This window comes from Chamaea fasciata, unplaced genomic scaffold (genome assembly GCF_029207755.1).
Source record: "Chamaea fasciata isolate MVZ Bird 193981 ecotype frontalis unplaced genomic scaffold, bChaFas1.0.hap1 SCAF_10, whole genome shotgun sequence".
In the NCBI taxonomy this organism is placed as follows: domain Eukaryota; kingdom Metazoa; phylum Chordata; class Aves; order Passeriformes; family Sylviidae; genus Chamaea; species Chamaea fasciata.
In genome coordinates this window covers 6,709,203-6,726,634 of record NW_027094095.1, presented here as the reverse complement: position 1 = coordinate 6,726,634, position 17,432 = coordinate 6,709,203, and the positions used below count along the sequence as shown (strand labels likewise).

The 17,432-nt window shown below is 41.2% G+C and overlaps 1 protein-coding gene across 1 annotated transcript in view; it reads right to left on the bottom strand.

The window, feature by feature from the left end:
• Nucleotides 1-17,432, bottom strand: part of BRINP3 (BMP/retinoic acid inducible neural specific 3) — a 203,281-nt gene that overhangs the window by 33,247 nt on the left and 152,602 nt on the right. Inside the window, exon 7 of the mRNA XM_066192188.1 lies at nt 3,764-3,986. Coding sequence (XP_066048285.1) covers nt 3,764-3,986 — 223 coding nt within the window. The remainder of the gene's footprint in view (nt 1-3,763; nt 3,987-17,432) is intronic.

The window sequence follows — 17,432 nt, the reverse complement described above, 5'->3', positions numbered from 1 at the left end:
ATTTGGGCAGAACATCTGGAACTTTAAAAGATTTGCAGTGAACAGAATAAAATAAAAATTGTAATCCTGGGCCTAACCCACTGTACACAAAAGTGCTGCAGTAAATTCTTCTGACCACAAGTGCAAACTGAAAGAAAACTATTTGTACTTTATTCTAGCTGAAGAATATAAACTGTGTTCAAAAATGAGACATGGAAATTTAGTTTCTTTAACCTGCAAGTTGAGTTTTTTTCTGCTGTGAACAATGATGTTAGGAGAGGATTCAATGGTATTTTGGTTTCAGGATTAGAAATTAAAATATTAATGTAATTTAGTATTATGATTACTAAGTATCTTGGTCTTCAGAAAATATGAAAGAAGTTGCAACCAATTCCGTGTAACTCATTAATTAAATCCCATTTAAAAAAATCAGGCAACAACTTGTTTCATGTCCAGGAAAGAAATTTTGTGACCAGAGAAAAGAGATTATTATTTTCAGTAATTAATGATAACCTTGACCATGTGCAGGAGCTCCTTCAGGCGTGACCAAATGATTTCTGGCAGACTGCATAGATAAATCCCTACAAAACTCCAGTCTCAGAGAACGTTTTCATGAATTATGTTAAACTTTGAGGACATACCTTTCAGTTTTATGAAAGAGAAAACCCAACCCTCACTCTCGAGATATTCCCTTAAAAATCCTTTATACATATATTCTATTAATTAGTGAAATTTGATGTAAAATTACACATCAGCAGAGTTGGTTGTATTCACTGCCAACACCATGACCTTTATTAAAAGTTGAAGCATTGTCTCTGTAATCTGTATCAGAAAAGACACATGCCCAAAACATACTATTGAAAATAGTATTTATGTCTCATTAACTCAATTTAATTTCTCTTTCCATAATAAAATTCCCCCGGTAGCAAAGCCCAAACACTAACTTGAAGGAGTTGTTTAGAAAGCCCTGGAGAGGAATGATATTTTGTTCCAATTCCCCTTCTTGTTTGTTTGAAGCCCAGACTATCCATGGCACACAGAATCATAGACTGGCTCAGGCTGAAAGGGACCTTAAAGATCACAAAGATTTTTTTTTCTGCTTTTATTTCTATCTTTTCTTGAACATAAAAAAAAAAAATGTACTGGGGTTTGGTTCTCTTATTCCACTCACTGTCTGTTGAAATGTTTGATGTTACAGCCTGAGCAATTGTTCCTGTTTCTCCATGGCATTACTCAGTCATTTGTTCTACACTGACATTCACTTACCTGTTGGCAGGTAACAAAAATTCCGTACTTTACCTGGATTAGGTATATTCTTACCATGAGGAATATCTGAAAACTATTCTATCAATATTGTTTTCTTTCTCACTATTGGTCTTTACACCACTGATATTCCTTTATCCAATTCTTTATCTTGATCCATCTGATTTTTTTTTTTAATGGGTTTGGACATTAAACCAGTTTCTTTTGACCTTTTCCCCTCACATCTCTTTCTAAAGCTCCTCTTTAAAAGCCACAAAAGCTTGGATGTCATAAGGCAGTTTTCCCAGATAGTCAGATGGAGTCCAACCTTTGAAAACTGTCTCTTTTAGCAAATGTATCCCACTGGCAAAGTATTCCCAAGCCTGCTTTAACACTGATATTTGAGTCATCTGTTGCTCATCACTACATCATGCGCCCCATCTCCCTCTGTACTGAAAAGAAAAAATTTGGAGTAGTCACTAAAATGAGACATAATTAACTCAAAAGTAAGTGATGGTATTTCTAAGTTTTAGATACACTGCAAAATCAAGCTGCTGTGAAAGTTTGGTGCAACTCCCTGTGAAAGGGGCAGACTCATTGCTAGTGACATTTCCTGTCACAGAATCATGGAATGCCTTCAGGTTGGAAGGGCTCTCAAGGATCATTTGGTCCAACCTTTTTGGCAAAATCATGGTCTTGAAAAGATGGTCCAGCACCCTGTCCTGATGCATCTTAAAATTGTCTGCCACTGGAGAGTTCACTGCTTCCCTGGAGAGGTTATTCCAGTGACTGAAACATTTTCCATTGTGAAACATCTTCCTCTCGTGTCCACTCGGAATCTCCCCAGCAGTACCTTGTACCTGTTTCCTCTCGTCTTTTCCATGTGACTCCTTGTAAAAAGGGAGCCTCCATCCTCTTTTTGTCCCCCTTTAAATACTGGCACACAGGAAATAAGATCTCTCCTCAACCTGCTTTTCTCACATCCAGGCAAACACAAGTCTCTCAGCCTTTCCTAATGGGGCAGCTTCCTGTTCTGGGATCATCTTTGTCTGGACCTTTCCCAGCCTGTCCACATTCTTCTGGCACAGTGCCACATCTTTATATATATTTAAAAAAAAAAAAAAAAACACACCACCAAAAAACCCAAAACCATGAAGTTGCAAGTTCTGCATTGAAATAAAAAACCCTTTATATAACAAGAAAGCTGTGCTTTGATCAATCCTTGCAACTTTACATATCTCACTTCATCTTTTTCACTGCTTTTATCTGTGGCAATCAAACGTTGCTCCAAAACCCTCTGGAGGTTATTTTAGAAGACCTGATAATTTTAAATTATTTGAAATCTATTATATTCAGTTTGGGGGGGAGAAAAAGGTGAGTCTGGACTGCTTCTTGTGTTTTAAGAAGCTCTGGGCTCCTGCAGAAGTCATTTATGGTGAATCATCTCTTCACAGGATTCTCATTCAGGTCAGGCCAAGACACACCCAAGAGGATACAGGGCTCTGCAGTGATTATACAACCTCGCTTGGCAGAATGTTTTCTAACCATGAAATGACCCCACAAGTGAATTTTTTGATTTCAACTGCCAAATCACAGCACAAAGCACAACATGCAGAAGAAAGGGGGAATGAAAGCTACAAGCACAGCCTCCTGAAAGAAGGGGGAGGGCCACCGAAAGGCAAAGAGGAACTGATGGTGCTTGAGAGTCAACAGCAGAGTCGAAAGCAGGGGAGTGTAAAGTATCCCTGGCAGTTCTGGAACACTGAACCTAAACTAGATTTCTCTAAAATCAATGGAGAAAGGTGCTAAATGCAGGAGTCACTGGACTATCCCACAATGCCTGTGCTCAGAAGAACAATGCCCTTAAAAGCTCATTCCTTTGAGATTTACTGTAGTGTCATTGCACTAATTTCAACAAAGCAATTTTCGACCAGCAATCAAGTATACCCACTTTATGCTAATGTAGATTTGATTAGCTGGCTTTCAGGATCTCTCTCTCTGTTTCTGGGAAGGACTGAAACTCTTCTCTTTTCTTTCCTCAGGCATCCTTTCCAATTCATATTTGACAAACGAGACAAGAAATCAATTGTGTGTAGTATACACTGAATAATGACTCACAAAGTTCTTAAAACAGTTGTGCCTGCTCTAGAGCAGTTATTCAGGATTCTGTACACAATTCTCTGGCACTGTTACACCTGGCCAAGTGCCACAGAAAACACGGCTCTGTAAAACAGAGGAAAACCAAATGGCGTGATGAATCTGTGCTCGTGTCACTTCTAAGCCGCCTCCTATCCTACGCAGGATACAGGAACAAATCAGGATCTATTCTGACCTTTCCCATTGTGTTTCGGAAAGCAGGAACGGAGCAATATTGAAAGATGTGACTGTTCAACTCCTACAAACACAAGGGCTGTACCCTGTACCTGTACCATTCCCACATCCATGGCCTTGAGGAGATTTTAATGCCAAGTTTGGATTTCTCAGGGTTTCCTGGACTTCCTCCCGGCAGGTTGGATTTGTCAGGATTTCACAGGTTCCTTACCTCTGCCGTGGCATGCGGATGAGGGGCTGTTTGTGACACCTCTTGCTGAGGCTGAAGAGCTTGTGCACTGTTCTCTGGGCCTTGAGGAAGAGCTGCCTCATGCTGGTCTCCAGCTGCTCGTAGCGGCGTTGGAAATTAGAATCCATTGTCCACAAATGCATCACAGCAGATGTGTTCAGGAAATAATTCATAGGCAGCCTCTTCATAAATAATTTGAATTCATCTGGAAAAAAAAAAAAAGAAAACAATTAACAGTCTTTAATTATGCAGCTATGGTCGTTCTTGCAGAAGAAATTAACTTCTAATTTGTTTTTTTCTTGAGCCAATTTTCATAAACTCAGACTTTTGAAATTTTAAAACTGAGCATTTTAACTCTTTCAAACTAAAAAGGGGACTGTGTTTTTTCTTGGTAATATTAGAATAAAGCCAGGAAAATCCAATATTCATATAATTTAAAAATTACTATTAAAGCAAATACAAGCATTGTCCTTATTTTTTGACCTGAATAATACGAAGATTAAATAAGAATCAGAGTTTCTTACATTCAAATCTGGATCTGAAAGCAAACGTGCATTTAATGATCAATGTTTATTGACTCGTTTGAAGAACATCAGAAACTGTCTTAAAAGAGGTATATTCCAGTACTTAGGACATGCAAGTAAATGCAATTTTACAGGCCATTTCTCTTATATACATGTTATTTCACCTGACACAAGCCATTAAGTTAGACTTTCATAAGTATTTACAATTAAAATGGGCCTTTCAAAGCATTTTACGGTACTTCAAAATTTTATGACACTTCAAAAATGTTCCCATTACTTCTTTTTGACTCTAAAGTGGTAGAAAGGAGTCCTTCAATCACAAGGTCACTGTAACTGTGAACATGCCATGGTTTGTGACTTGTTCTGGTACCTCCAGGGTCCGTACAGGATATGTAGACAGAATCTTATTAACAGACTTTTATTAACCAGGGCATCTATTTCCATAAATAGAATGATTTATAACTTCTGAACCTAAATAAACTTCCATTGAAAGGGGTCCAAATATTGGGGGAATATGTGAGAATGAGTGGCACACTTGAACGCACACGTTTATCCTTTTCCTCTCATCTTGTTTTCGTATATCAGAATGTTTCCCTGGCTGCCCTTCTGCCTGCTGCTATCCTCCCACCCTTCACAATCCAGTTTTTTCTTTCAGCTTGTTTCTGCAATGAAGTCACTCATCCCACAGTTTGGCTTTCACCCTGCCAGATGCTCCTTTTGGAGAGTCTACACTTTAGCAGGCTATGTGAAAGCAAGGATCCTGCTGCCTGAAGTAGCCTCCTTCTCTTCAAATGAGAATAATCATAATATTTAACATTGGTGTAATTTTAGGTTGCTCATGGACCAGGGTTGATTGGGGAAAATGCTCACTTGCAGCAAAGAATACTCCATGAACATCCTTGTTCATAAGTCTTTTGGTTTAGCTTTAGTTTAGGTTTTTTAACAACATTTTTACATAAAGTAGGCAAAAATATTTTCTTTTTTTTATGGGTGGAGAAAAAAGATCTTTTGTAAAAAAGCTGCAGTGGCCCTTGACCACATCCTGAAGGATACAGGGCAGTGATGGAATGCAACAGTCCCACTTCAGCGAGTATTTTCTGTGATGGGTGAAGACTCATAACAAAACAAAAGGCATCGAAAGGTCTTCTGGAAGGCAAAAAACTAAATTCGAGGGTCAAAGATGATGACTTTATGTTTAACAAAATGCTTTTAATAATTCCTCTGAGAACGTGTTGTTCATTTTGCCCTAATGCCTTCCTTTTGCACAGCCCCTGTGCTGGTCCTTAGAGCACGAGGAAAAGGAAATATTTGTTTATCTTATCAACTATTTGGAGCCCTTTATCTTTTCTTTTTCTCTTCCTTAATTTTGTCTAAATTGGTTTTCATCCTTTGTCCAAAAAGAATGCCCATTCCTGGATGTACAGCTAAAAATTTGAATTAATGGGAATATTTAATAAATTCTGCATTACCAGATGAGCATCTCTGTAAATTTAAAGTAGTTTTGGGACAGACAGATCCGTATTCTCCTTCCCTAGAGATAATTATTCCTTCCTTAGAATCACAGAATAGTTTGGGTCAGAAGGGACATTTATAGTCCAACCCCCACTAGACTAGGTTGCTCAGAGCCCCATCCAGCTTTACCAACTTCTGATTCCTTGTTGGAAATTACATTACTTTCTCTTTAGTTTTAATTAACTTTAGTCATGTGGCTGTCCACCATTGCCAAGAGGGAGGGGAGCTAGGCTCTGTTGTTGGTTAAATCTTTAAACCACCAAGGTTTTGGGTCTAGCTTGGCAGGGCCTGACAAGATTCAACAAACAAAAAGGGAGTTTTGGAGGTGTGGGATTTTAAAATTTACATGTTGGGAATCCAGAGGATATGGAGGGGGTAAGCAGACATTACTGTTTGGCAAAGTTGGAGACCTCCTCTGTGAGAAAAGAATGCTGAGGGAACTACAGAACTGCACCAAAGGATTATGGCAGGCAAAGGGATTAATATCCAATAGAAGATCACACATTAACTAATGAAAAGAATTGTGTAATGCAGAACCAAAGAATTCTTTGTTTTCTAGAAAGGTATAAATATGTGAAAAGCCTTGCAATGAATGTGTGTGGTTGGAATGATTTCCAGTGCACATCCTGGCCAGAATAAAGGAATGCCTGGCTCACTGGCAGCTCAAAGACAGTGTCAAGAGTTTTGTTCCTTTCCGAGTTCAGTGACACCCTCACACAGCCCCTCCCAGCCCTCAGTCCCTCCCAGGTCTGCACACAAGGTGTGACAGAAGGTTGTGTCTGGCTTGTCTAAAGGAATCACAATCGCATTGGCTTGGTAAAGCCTTCTAACTCTAAAGGCTTAAAAATATTAATAATGGTCATTTAAAAAAATAATAATACTTAATAGGAAATAAGATTAACTGAGTTGATACAAAGTATGTCCTTTACAAAGCAAGGATCTGAAGCTTGGAAAAAATCAGACAAGTTCTACCAGATTTAGAGGACTGAGGGTATAAATATATATAAAAATATACACTCTGAAACCTTGGGGGGATTAGATCCCAAATCCACATTCCTGACTGACTACCTGCTTAATTCCTAAGGTCTCTTTTCCCTTCTGTTGCTCTGAGGCACTAGTATATCTCCTTAAAATGAGCTTCATGAAACCAAAACAAAGGCAGCTCCCTCAGGAGACAATGGGCTCAGACGATGCCTTTTCAGCCCTCACATTGCTCTAACCACGTATTTAAGGAGCGTTGTCACTTTGCTGTCCTCTGCTCGGTGGCACTAATCTCTACAGCTAACAACTGCTCCATGCAGTGTTGAGAAGTGATAAGGAAGGTTTACTCTCCTCAACTTCCAATGCAACAGCACTTCCAATAAGAAAATGTGTTTTTTCTCCCTGTAATAGGCATCATATTTGACTACCCTTGTGCCCTGTCTGATCCTGCTAATGAGCTCCATAATGCAGGTGAAGGAAAGACTGAGATAAAATGAGCATGATTACATAGTGCCTGCTGCATTTTTTTTTAGTACCTAAAAAAAAAAAAAAAAAAGAGAGAGAGAGAAGATAATATGCCCATATCTTAAACAGACACATTTCATGATCTGTGAAACTACAACATGAACTCCTAACACTGAGAGATGATTAAACTATTACACTCTAATCAACACACGGTGCCAGCCATTCCTAAGGATTAACAGCCAGTATTACAGTCCCGGGGGCCATAGAAATTGATACTTTAATTCATAAAATCACAGAATATCCTGTGCTGGGAAGGACCCACAAGGATCATCGAGTCCAACCCCTGGCCCTGCACAGGACAACCCCAAAAACCAGACCATGATTCTTGATACCACATAAAATCTGATTACAACACCTCCTCTTTTATTTTCACGTGGGTAGTACATGCAAAACGATTTTATATATTCTTAAGTAATTGCAAATAAGGTAAAAAAGGTAAAACATTATATGCAGTGGTGGGTCAAGCAAGTTCGTTTTCTGGCTGGATGTGTCTCTTTTCACTTCCCCTTTCTGCCAGGCAAATTTTTCTTGTGTCAACAGTGCCTGGAGATGGAAATGGCATCCCATGTTTCAGTGGGAAAGAATAAATGAGAAATATCATAATGGGAGCAAACATTACTGCTGAAATCAGATGAATATCAGACGTATTTAGGCTGTGAGAAATACCGAGGGCTGCAGATATGTACCTTGGATCCTCACTGTTATTTGGTGTCGTAGCAGGGCTCAGTGCTGAGTGCAGTGATTACCACTCTGCAGACATATCTGCAAAGGCCAGAAAAATCCAGGAAGCCTCACCCAAGGATCTGGCAGTGCTCTGCTACTGATGACTTAAACTTTAGCTTTCATGTTTTTCAGATTCTGTGCTGCCTAGGGGGGCAGTTCTGAGCCTCACATTCAGTGTCAGTCAGCTCTCTTCACAGAGTAAGGAGACAAAACAAATCCTTTTCCTGCTGAAGACCAAGGACAACTTTTAGCCCCAAAAGCACAAACAACAGTGGACTGAAGGGAAAAACAAGAAGGATGGGATCTCACAGCCTGAAGCTGTAATTGGACAATTAAATCCCAATATGCAAATGGACCAAACCCATAAAAATGTGAGACCTTGTAACCTGGGGTCCATTTTTGTGACCATTTTGGGTCCACTTTGGGTATAGCCCTGGCCAGGCTCTTGTCCTGCCCAAGGTGAACCCTGAAAGCCTTTCAATAAAACCTACTTTATTCCCTAGCTTTGTCCAGTGTCTGTTTCAGGTCAGCCTTCTCAAGGCATCACAACAAGGGAAAAAGGTGCCTGCTCTCTCTTGGATGAGAACAGGAGCCCTGATCTCTCTGCTGTGAATCTTTTGGTTTTCCCTGGTATTTTGCTACAAGGCCTGTCCAAGTCTGTCTCACCTACACAGCACATTTCTGGCTGTGTTTCCACTGAGTGGTTTGTGGAACTTCTCCAGGCTGACAAAATGTCTTGGGTTAGCTCATTTCCTAAGATCCTTTAGAGGTCAATGGATTTACACCTGCTTGGGGATTCAAAGGTGTATTAAAGGTGCTACAGGCTGATATCTGACCGCAATGTCATGCTGGAAATGTGAAAATACCAAATTTTATCACTGTGCTTTTGTCTCCTAATTTCCTTTAGAGTAAACAGAGCAAATGCACCACTGAGCTTTGAAACTGTCATTCCTGAAATTTTCTTTTAAATCATCTAGGCACTGTTTCCCCAGTCAGAGATCATCTCAGGACTAAGGATGTTGGAGCAGTTTCCTCCTCACAGCCCAGACACGCTCTGCACAGAGGCAGGGAAGAGCCTGACCCTCTGCATTCAGGGTAGCAGGGGCAGGGGGATGGAACAACAGCTCCTTGTGTCCAGGGAGGTCCCAGTGATGTGCTTATGGAACACCAGAACTCCTAAGTAAATAGGAAAATTCAAATTTGACATGGATTTCTACCAGAGGGAAGAGAATACTGGGTTTTGTTCCTGCTGGTTCTTATCATCGCTGAAGTCGATGTCAACATGCATGTGACAATAATTAAGTGAGGGGAAAATCAACATACAATTTAGGAGAATATACAGCACAGTATTAAAAGAATCTGCATTTGGTGATACGCTAGGAAAAAAGTGTTTCATAGTAACCTGAAAGAAATTTCAGCCACCTTCTGTCAGTCTCCAGAAATAGCAGTTTCTGGGGAGATGGAATTCCATCAAGCATTATTCTGTAGTTTAATTTAATGTCATATTTTCTGATGAAAATGAAAAAAATATAATCTTATGGAAACAAAACTTTTGACATTGGAAATTACAGCATAGTGCTTCGGTAAATACAGAATCTTCTCCTACTGTGGATTACATGATCTACCCAAAATCAATTTTAATTTTTTTAAGCAATATTCAAACCCTGAAAAAGCAATTATGTTTTCTGGGCAAAAGCAGCCTGGCAATTACAGAAAGACTGAAACATACTATTCATAATTTTATATAGTCTATGTGTTTTCTAATATTAGTAAGGATTTGGATTTTAGAGGTTTTATTCATTTTAAAAAGTTCAGTAAAAATTTGTATATAGGAGAAACCCCCTTTTTACATCAAATTATCATGTCAAAATCTACCATTAGAGAGCAACTGTAATGTGCTGTTTTGTAATTTCTCTAAATGAGGCTCTAAGGAAACATTTTTCTCCCTTAAAAGTCTGTACATCTGTCATTCGTACACACATCCTCTTTTTTAATCAAGTCCTTTAACTTGCTCCAGAGGTATTCAAATTCTGCCATCACAGCCCAGAAGTGAGTAATACCTCATGCAAAAACTGTTCTGCTCTGGCTCTAACAAAATGTTACAGTGGGATAAATGCAAAGTGATTAAACTCAGCTGGTCTTTAACATGTGAGGGTGTGATGCTGTCTGAACAAGCAATGATAGTTTCTGATGTGCTGGGCCGGGTCAGAGTGCTTCAGACAACTTCAAAATTGCTCTCCACTGCATTTCCTCTTTTCTCACTCTCATAATGAGAATTGCAAATGACCACTCCTCTGTACAAATCACTGCTACTTTAGGAAGCAAGCTCGCTTCTTAAACCAGAGTTCTGGGATCAGATGCTAAATCAGACTTGGTATTTCCTTGGGCAGTCTGTAGTCCAAGGAGAGATGATCTCGTGCTTCAAGCAGGTCAACTCTAACATCAGATTGACTTTCTCAGAGCCTGGTCCAGCCAGGATTTGGAAACTGCTGCAATCAAGGTTCAAGTGCTCTCAAAGAGAATAAATTTCTCCATATCCTCAGTGTGAATCCCTCTCATTTCTCTGTGAATCTCCCCACAGAGAGCCTGGCTCTCTCTTTCCTCTCCCTGCAGACAAGGTGGCTGCTCTGGGTTCACTGAAGTCTCCATGCCCGAAGCTGACCAGCCCCTCCTGGGGCTTCTCCTCTCAGGGCAGCTTCTCCAGCCCTCACCTCTCTGAGGACATCTCTGACCACCCTCCAGGTTGCTGAAGTCTTTCCTGTACTGTGGAGTCCCAAACTGGATGCAGCATCTGAATGTGGGCTGAAGAGTACTGAGGCTATCCTCTCCTTGATCTCCTGGTCCCTGGTCTCCTCTGTAGCACCCACAATGTGACCTTGGTACTGTCAGCCCACTTGGTCCTCTGCCTCAGAACCTTCCTGAAGAGCTGCTCCTGGCCAGGCAGATCGAGCTCCAGCTGATGCTCTGCCTGTCCAGAGCGGGATTTTTCTTTTTTCCTTGTGGAACTTCACCAGCTCCTATTGTCCTGATCGACCAGCTTGCCCAGGTCCCCCCGTATACCAGCCCTGACCTTCAAGATTTCTGTCTCACTCCTTCAAACTGGCAACATCTGAGAGTGCACTTTCTCCAAGTCGTTGTTAAAGAAAGTAAAGAGAACAAGTCCTGGAGCAGACCCTGGGATATCTGTATCTGGGATAGACCCTGGCTGTATCTGGGATAGACCCTGGCTGTACTGCACTTGCCACCAGTTTTCAGACAGGATGTGGGACCCCCTAACTCTGTCTCCCACAACATTCTGGTACCCAGGGTGAGACACAGTGCTGTGGATGGAGGGACAAATAGATGGGTAAAAATCCAGTTGTGTGACCAAATTCCATTTGGAGAGCCTTGCTAAAACTGAAGTAAATTACACCAATTTCTCTCCTCACATCCATAAATCAGCATTTTTTCATGGAGAGAATGAGATGGGTCAAAGATGATTTGTCATCTTCTCCCTCATGTCCCTTGCTCTCCCTTTACCTTTGCTGGCTGCCAGATGACCCCCATGATTCTCTCTCACTCCCCAAGGTGACAACATGAGATAAAAAGTTCCCAGACTTCAATAAGGACAGGCAGATCCCACTTACGAATTACAGCCTTATTATTATGGATTTTTTTAATATTTAATATAAATACTGGCTGGTTTTTCTTACAGGTTAGGAGTTGGAAAGAAGATTGAAGTTCATCACACACTACAGCCAAGGAAAGCTGCTAAAGCTGTTCATGTCACCACCAAGAGGGCTCTTTAAGTAGAACTGTGCAAAGAAAAGCCATTTTGTGAAATGATTTTTAGCATTCCAAAGCTATCTTAAATCTTTAGGAATTTTCTAAAGTTTTCCAAATGCCTGTAATTCCTCTGAAAGGAACATTGTAAAATTCTCTTCATTTTACTTCACTTTGAATAAGTCAAAATACTTCACCTTGATGGAATAGAAATGTGTTTGTTGTTATGTCAATTTTCAGTTTCATATTATAACTTCAAAGTTATGAAGTAAAAAACCTAAAAAATTAAGAAGCATTTCATAATGAAGGCTAAATGCTTTACTACATTCCTAAAAAGCTAAATACAAAAACAAAAACAAATAAGAAAATAAAAAACCCCAAGAACAACAAACCATAATTTTGCACTTACTCAAAGGCTGGTTTATTCAAAGTAGCTGTCTCTATATGGGCAAAAGTGACTCAGCATGGGGAGGATTAATATATTGCCAGTTAAAAATAGAGTAGGATAGTAAGGAGAAAAAAAAAAAAGACAAAATAAAACCGCCTTCACCCCAGCCCTTCCTTCTTCCAGTGCACCATTTCACTCCTACATTCCCAGTTCTTCCACTTCCTTTCCCCACACCATTGCAGGGCAATGGAGGAGGGAGACTGCAGTCAGTCCATAAGACTTTGTCTCTCACAATCCTTCTTCCTCATGCTGTTCCACTGCTCCAGAGGTTGGCACAGCCCTTCACTGGGGCTTTCCCACCAGGTACAGTCCTTTGAGAACACACTGGTCCACCACAGGCCACTGATCCTGCCAAAAACCTGCTCCTGCTTGGGCTCCTCCTTCCCTCAGGGCATCTCCATCTACAGAGAAGTGGGGTCCCCCCCATGGGATGCAGAGTGTTTGCTCCACCACGGACCTCCACAGGCTGCCAGGGGACAGCCTGCCTCCTCATGGACATCTCCACAGGCTGCAGGTGAACCTCCAGCACCTGGAGCACCTCCCACCCTGCTCCTTTGATGCCTTAAGCTTTACGTTTAAACCCCAGTTTGCAAATGGACCAAAACTTATAAAAATGTAAGATCTCGTGACCAGTCAGCCATTTTGTGACCATTCTTAGTCTACCTTGGGTGTAGCCCTGGTCAGGCTCTTGTCCTGCCCAAGGAGTACCCTAAAGGCCTTTCAATAAATCCCTACTTTATTCTCTAGCTCTGTCCAGTCTGTTTCAGGTCAGCCTTCCCAAGGCACCACCTTCACCAGTCTGGGTGCCAGCAGGACTGTTTCATCTCTTCTCCCTCCTCACCTCTTCTGCCTCCTCTCCCTCCCAGCTGCTGTGCAGTGTTTACCCTTTCTCACACAGGGTCTCACAGAGGTGCCACCAGTGTCACTGACCGGGCCAGCCTTGGGCAGGGGTGGCCAGTTTTGGGGGAGGCTGGCATTGGCTGTCTGACAAGGAGTAGCACCTGGTCTCTTCTCAACACAGGCCACCCTTGCAGTTCCTCACTGCCAAAACCTTGCCAGATAAACCTCATACATCGCAAAAAATCTTGCCCAAGAGGACTCATCCCATGATTTTCCCAAAGACCAAAGGGAATCCCACCAATCAGTAATTCCCTGCACAGTCCTTTTAGGCTTTTTTTTTTTTTTTTTTTTTTTTTTTGATGATCAGAGTAATATATACCTTTCTCCAGTCACCAGGGATATTCCCCAGTCTCCATGATCTTTCGAAACAAGGAGACCTTACCGGGATATCATCTGTCTCTCAAAACTCCGCATGCAGTCCATTAACTCCCATGGACTGCCAGGGATCAGGTTCTCTCCAGTAACTCTTGATTGCTCCATTTTCACTCCTGGTGCCTCCTTTCCCCTGTGTCTCCTCCCCCTGAGCTCAAAGACCTGCAGTATTTGCTGGTGAAAGCCGAGGGCAAAGAATGCATCAAGTACTTCTGAAACAAATCCCAAAATCACTCAACCCATTCAGCAGCAGGCCCACAATTCCTTGTTTAATTTTTTACCTCCAATTGTAAAAGCTTTCCTTGCTCCTCTTGGCATCCCTTGCAAGCACTGGAGGTAGCTTTGCCCATCCCTATCTCTGAATGCCTGGGCAGTGTTCCTGAGTTTCTCCTTGGTAGCCTGTCCCTGTTTGCACCCCCTGTACTGCTGCCTTTTTGCTTTGTGACTCTGCCTTGAGTTGCCCATTTTAGCAAATCCCTATAATTTCAGTATATGATCTGAGTGTGAGAATGGAGAGTTCTGCTTGAGGATGCTGTCCTGAAAACCTGGCCAGTTTTCCAGAGCTCCTTTGTCTTCAGAACTTTCTCAGAGGCAACATCTCCTCCCAGTTCCCAGAACTGGGTGAAGATGCTTTCATGAAACCCAGGTCTAAGTTCTGCTGCTCTCCTACCCTGTGCTTTTCAAATCCTGACCACCACTAGCACAAATCCTCTACAGACAAGGCTGCCATTGATTATTCCCTCCCTTTGTTAGGGAACAGTCAGCCCGGCTCTGTGACGCTCCTTTTGATTGATCCAGTGCCTTTACCAAGATGCTATTGCTGACAACCTTCAAAGGCCTCCTTGACTGCTTGTGTCCCACTGTTGATTTTTCAGCACGTGTCAGGGAGACTAAAGCTCCCCATGAGAAGCAGCGTCCATGATCCCAGCACATCCTGGAATTGCTTAGGGGAGGCTCCATCCACTTATTCACGTTGACTGAGTGGTCTGCAGCAGGTTCCCACCCCAATGTCACCCTTGTTGGCATCTCCTCTGACCCTGACCCACAAATTGTCATCCCTGTTGTCCATCCCAGACCAGAGCTCCAAACATCCAGGCAACTCCACAGCAAAGAAGGCAACTCCCTTTCTCCACATTCTACTGATTTTGCACGTGGAGTCCATCTGAGCAGCACACCCAAGGTGGGTTTCCATTTCCCATTTTCTACTTTGCTCTTGTTGCTGTCACCCTGCACATTCCTAGGAAAGATTCCCCCTTTTCCTCACAGGCCTGAATGCTGCGTGACTCCTGATTCTTCCCAGCTGTGCCATTCCCTCTCTGAGCCTCACCTCATTCATGAAATGAAATTCCAGAGGCATATGCCTGTAATAATGCCTTTCCAGATTACTGCCCAACAAACAAAAAACTACTTAAGGAACTCAAAACTTTACATTAAATAAATAAAAAAAATCAGTGCAGTTTTAGTTCATTCCTGTTGCATTTTTCCTTCAAAGTAACGTGTCTCCTTGTCTCCTTGTAATCATTTGCCTACACCTTGGTTTTTATACAACTCCAGCCTTCCTTTGGCACAATTCCTTCTAACAGCAAGCCAATGTAAACAGATAATATTGCATAAGGGAAAAACAGAACCAACAAGAACATTCAGACCAGAAGCTCTCCTTGAAAAAAAAAAAAAAAATTAGGAAATATCTCTAGTAGATCCAGAAATTTGTTTCCCTACAGAAAAGGTGACACGGAGCAGCAAAGTCAGCCAGCCCTCCTGTGTGGCCATTTCAGTTCTGATTATCTGCTGGTGCTGTAAACATGACTATTATTTAATATAAATACTGGCTGTTTTTTCTTACAGGTTAGAAGTTGGAAAGAAGATTGAAGCTCATCACATACAACAGCCAAGGAAAGCTGCTAAAGCTGTTCATGTCAAGAATAGGCTCTTTAGGTAGAACTGTGTAAACAAAAGAAAAGCCATTTTTTGAAAGGATTTTTTAGCATTCCAAATCTTTATCTTTATCTTAAATCTTTAGGAATTTTTTAAAATTTTCTAAATGCCTGTAATTCTTCTGAAATCCTCTAAAAGGAACATTGCAAAATTTTCCTCATTTACTTTGCCGTGAATCAGTCAAAGTACTTCACCTTGACAGAATAAAAATGTTTTTGTTGCTATGTCAACTTTTAGTTTCACATTATAACATCAAAGTTATGAAGTAAAAAATTTAAAAAATTAATAAGCATTTCAAAATGAAGGTTAAATGCTTTACTGCATTCCTAAAAAACAAAAGCAAAACCAAAAAAAAAAAATTTAAAAAGCAAAAAACCCCCAACGAACCATAATTTTGCACTTACTGAAAGATTATTCCTGGCTGGTTTATTCAAAGTAGCTGTCTCTATAATTTGAAACATCCTGTACATAAATCTTAGTCTCTGCTACACTTCAACAGACTTTTCTGTTTAGACTGCATGCTCTTCAGAGGAGAGGCCTGGCTCTTATTATATCTTTATAGGGCAATTAACACAACAGACCCCAAATTTAATTGTTGCCATTTATTACAAATAATAACGATAATTTTGCCTATTGCTACAGGCAACTGCACCCTCCTTGGAGTACTGGGAGCTGCAATTAGTGCGAGGGGCAAGAGTTCTGGTGGGAAAGATCTCCTAATCCCCATTTCTTCACACATTTTCCTACACTGTTTGTGAAAACCTGTTGCTGCTCCAACAATGTGACCGCCACTGCTATCATTGCTATTCCATAACAATGCTTTTTTAAATTTTAATCAGGGCAATAAATACGATGGCGAGTCAAACACCATTGTCAGCTGTAAATCAAGATCTGAAAGCACAAAGCTGGAAGTGTGAAAGGATATAAACCACGGGACCCACATTTCAAATGGTTGGATGTGATTGCTGTTCATTAAAGTGCTGCCTCAATATTGTGTAGATGTTATTAAAGAGATTTATAAAAGATAGATGTTTTTAAAAATATCCCACCATGATTCAGAAGCCTGGAGAAAACAAAGTGCTAAAATGAACATATATTTGTTTTTATGTTGCCATGAATTTTAGTTCTTCGTGATGCATTACTCAATTTGTCAAAGAAGTAGCAGCTGTGTTCCAAGAAATATATGTTTGAAAATAATCCAATTCAAAGAAACAGAAGACTACAGCTGGAAACAGCCTTATTTCTTCAGACAAGAGATAGTAAATCTGAATTTTCCTTCCCCTTCTCCTTGAATTTAGGCTAAATCAGGCAGCTCTCCTGATAATTAAAATATTTCCTTCTCCAAAGCAAAGGATTTCTCCTTTAAACTTTCTGAAGGACAAAGGGAAGGAAGGAAGGAAGGAAGGAAGGAAGGAAGGAAGGAAGGAAGGAAGGAAGGAAGGAAGGAAGGAAGGAAGGAAGGAAGGAAGGAAGGAAGGAAGGAAGGAAGGAAGGAAGGAAGGAAGGAAGGAAGGAAGGAAGGAAGGAAGGAAGGAAGGAAGGAAGGAAGGAAGGAAGGAAGGAAGGAAGGAAGGAAGGAAGGAAGGAAGGAAGGAAGGAAGGAAGGAAGGAAGGAAGGAAGGAAGGAAGGAAGGAAGGAAATGTGTGTTTTCTGCAATGTATGGTCTCTGTTTTTCAAGGAGGAAAGGAGGCCCACACTTCCTTTTGGACAGGCAATTTGAAGTGGAACAATCCATCTGCTACAGAAGGCTCAGGGAAGAAAATTTGGATGATTCTGGCAGTGGGGTAGATTTTGGCGTGGGGGGATGAGTTTGGATGATTTCTTTTTGAAGTGAGGCATGCTGCAAGGATAGCTCCTCTCAGCCCTGTGCTCTGCAAGAAGGAGATAACAGGGATAAGTGTCAGTGTGGAGGTGGAACTGGTGGGGAACAGAGATCCTCTGGTCAGTCATTTCTATACACAGCTCCAA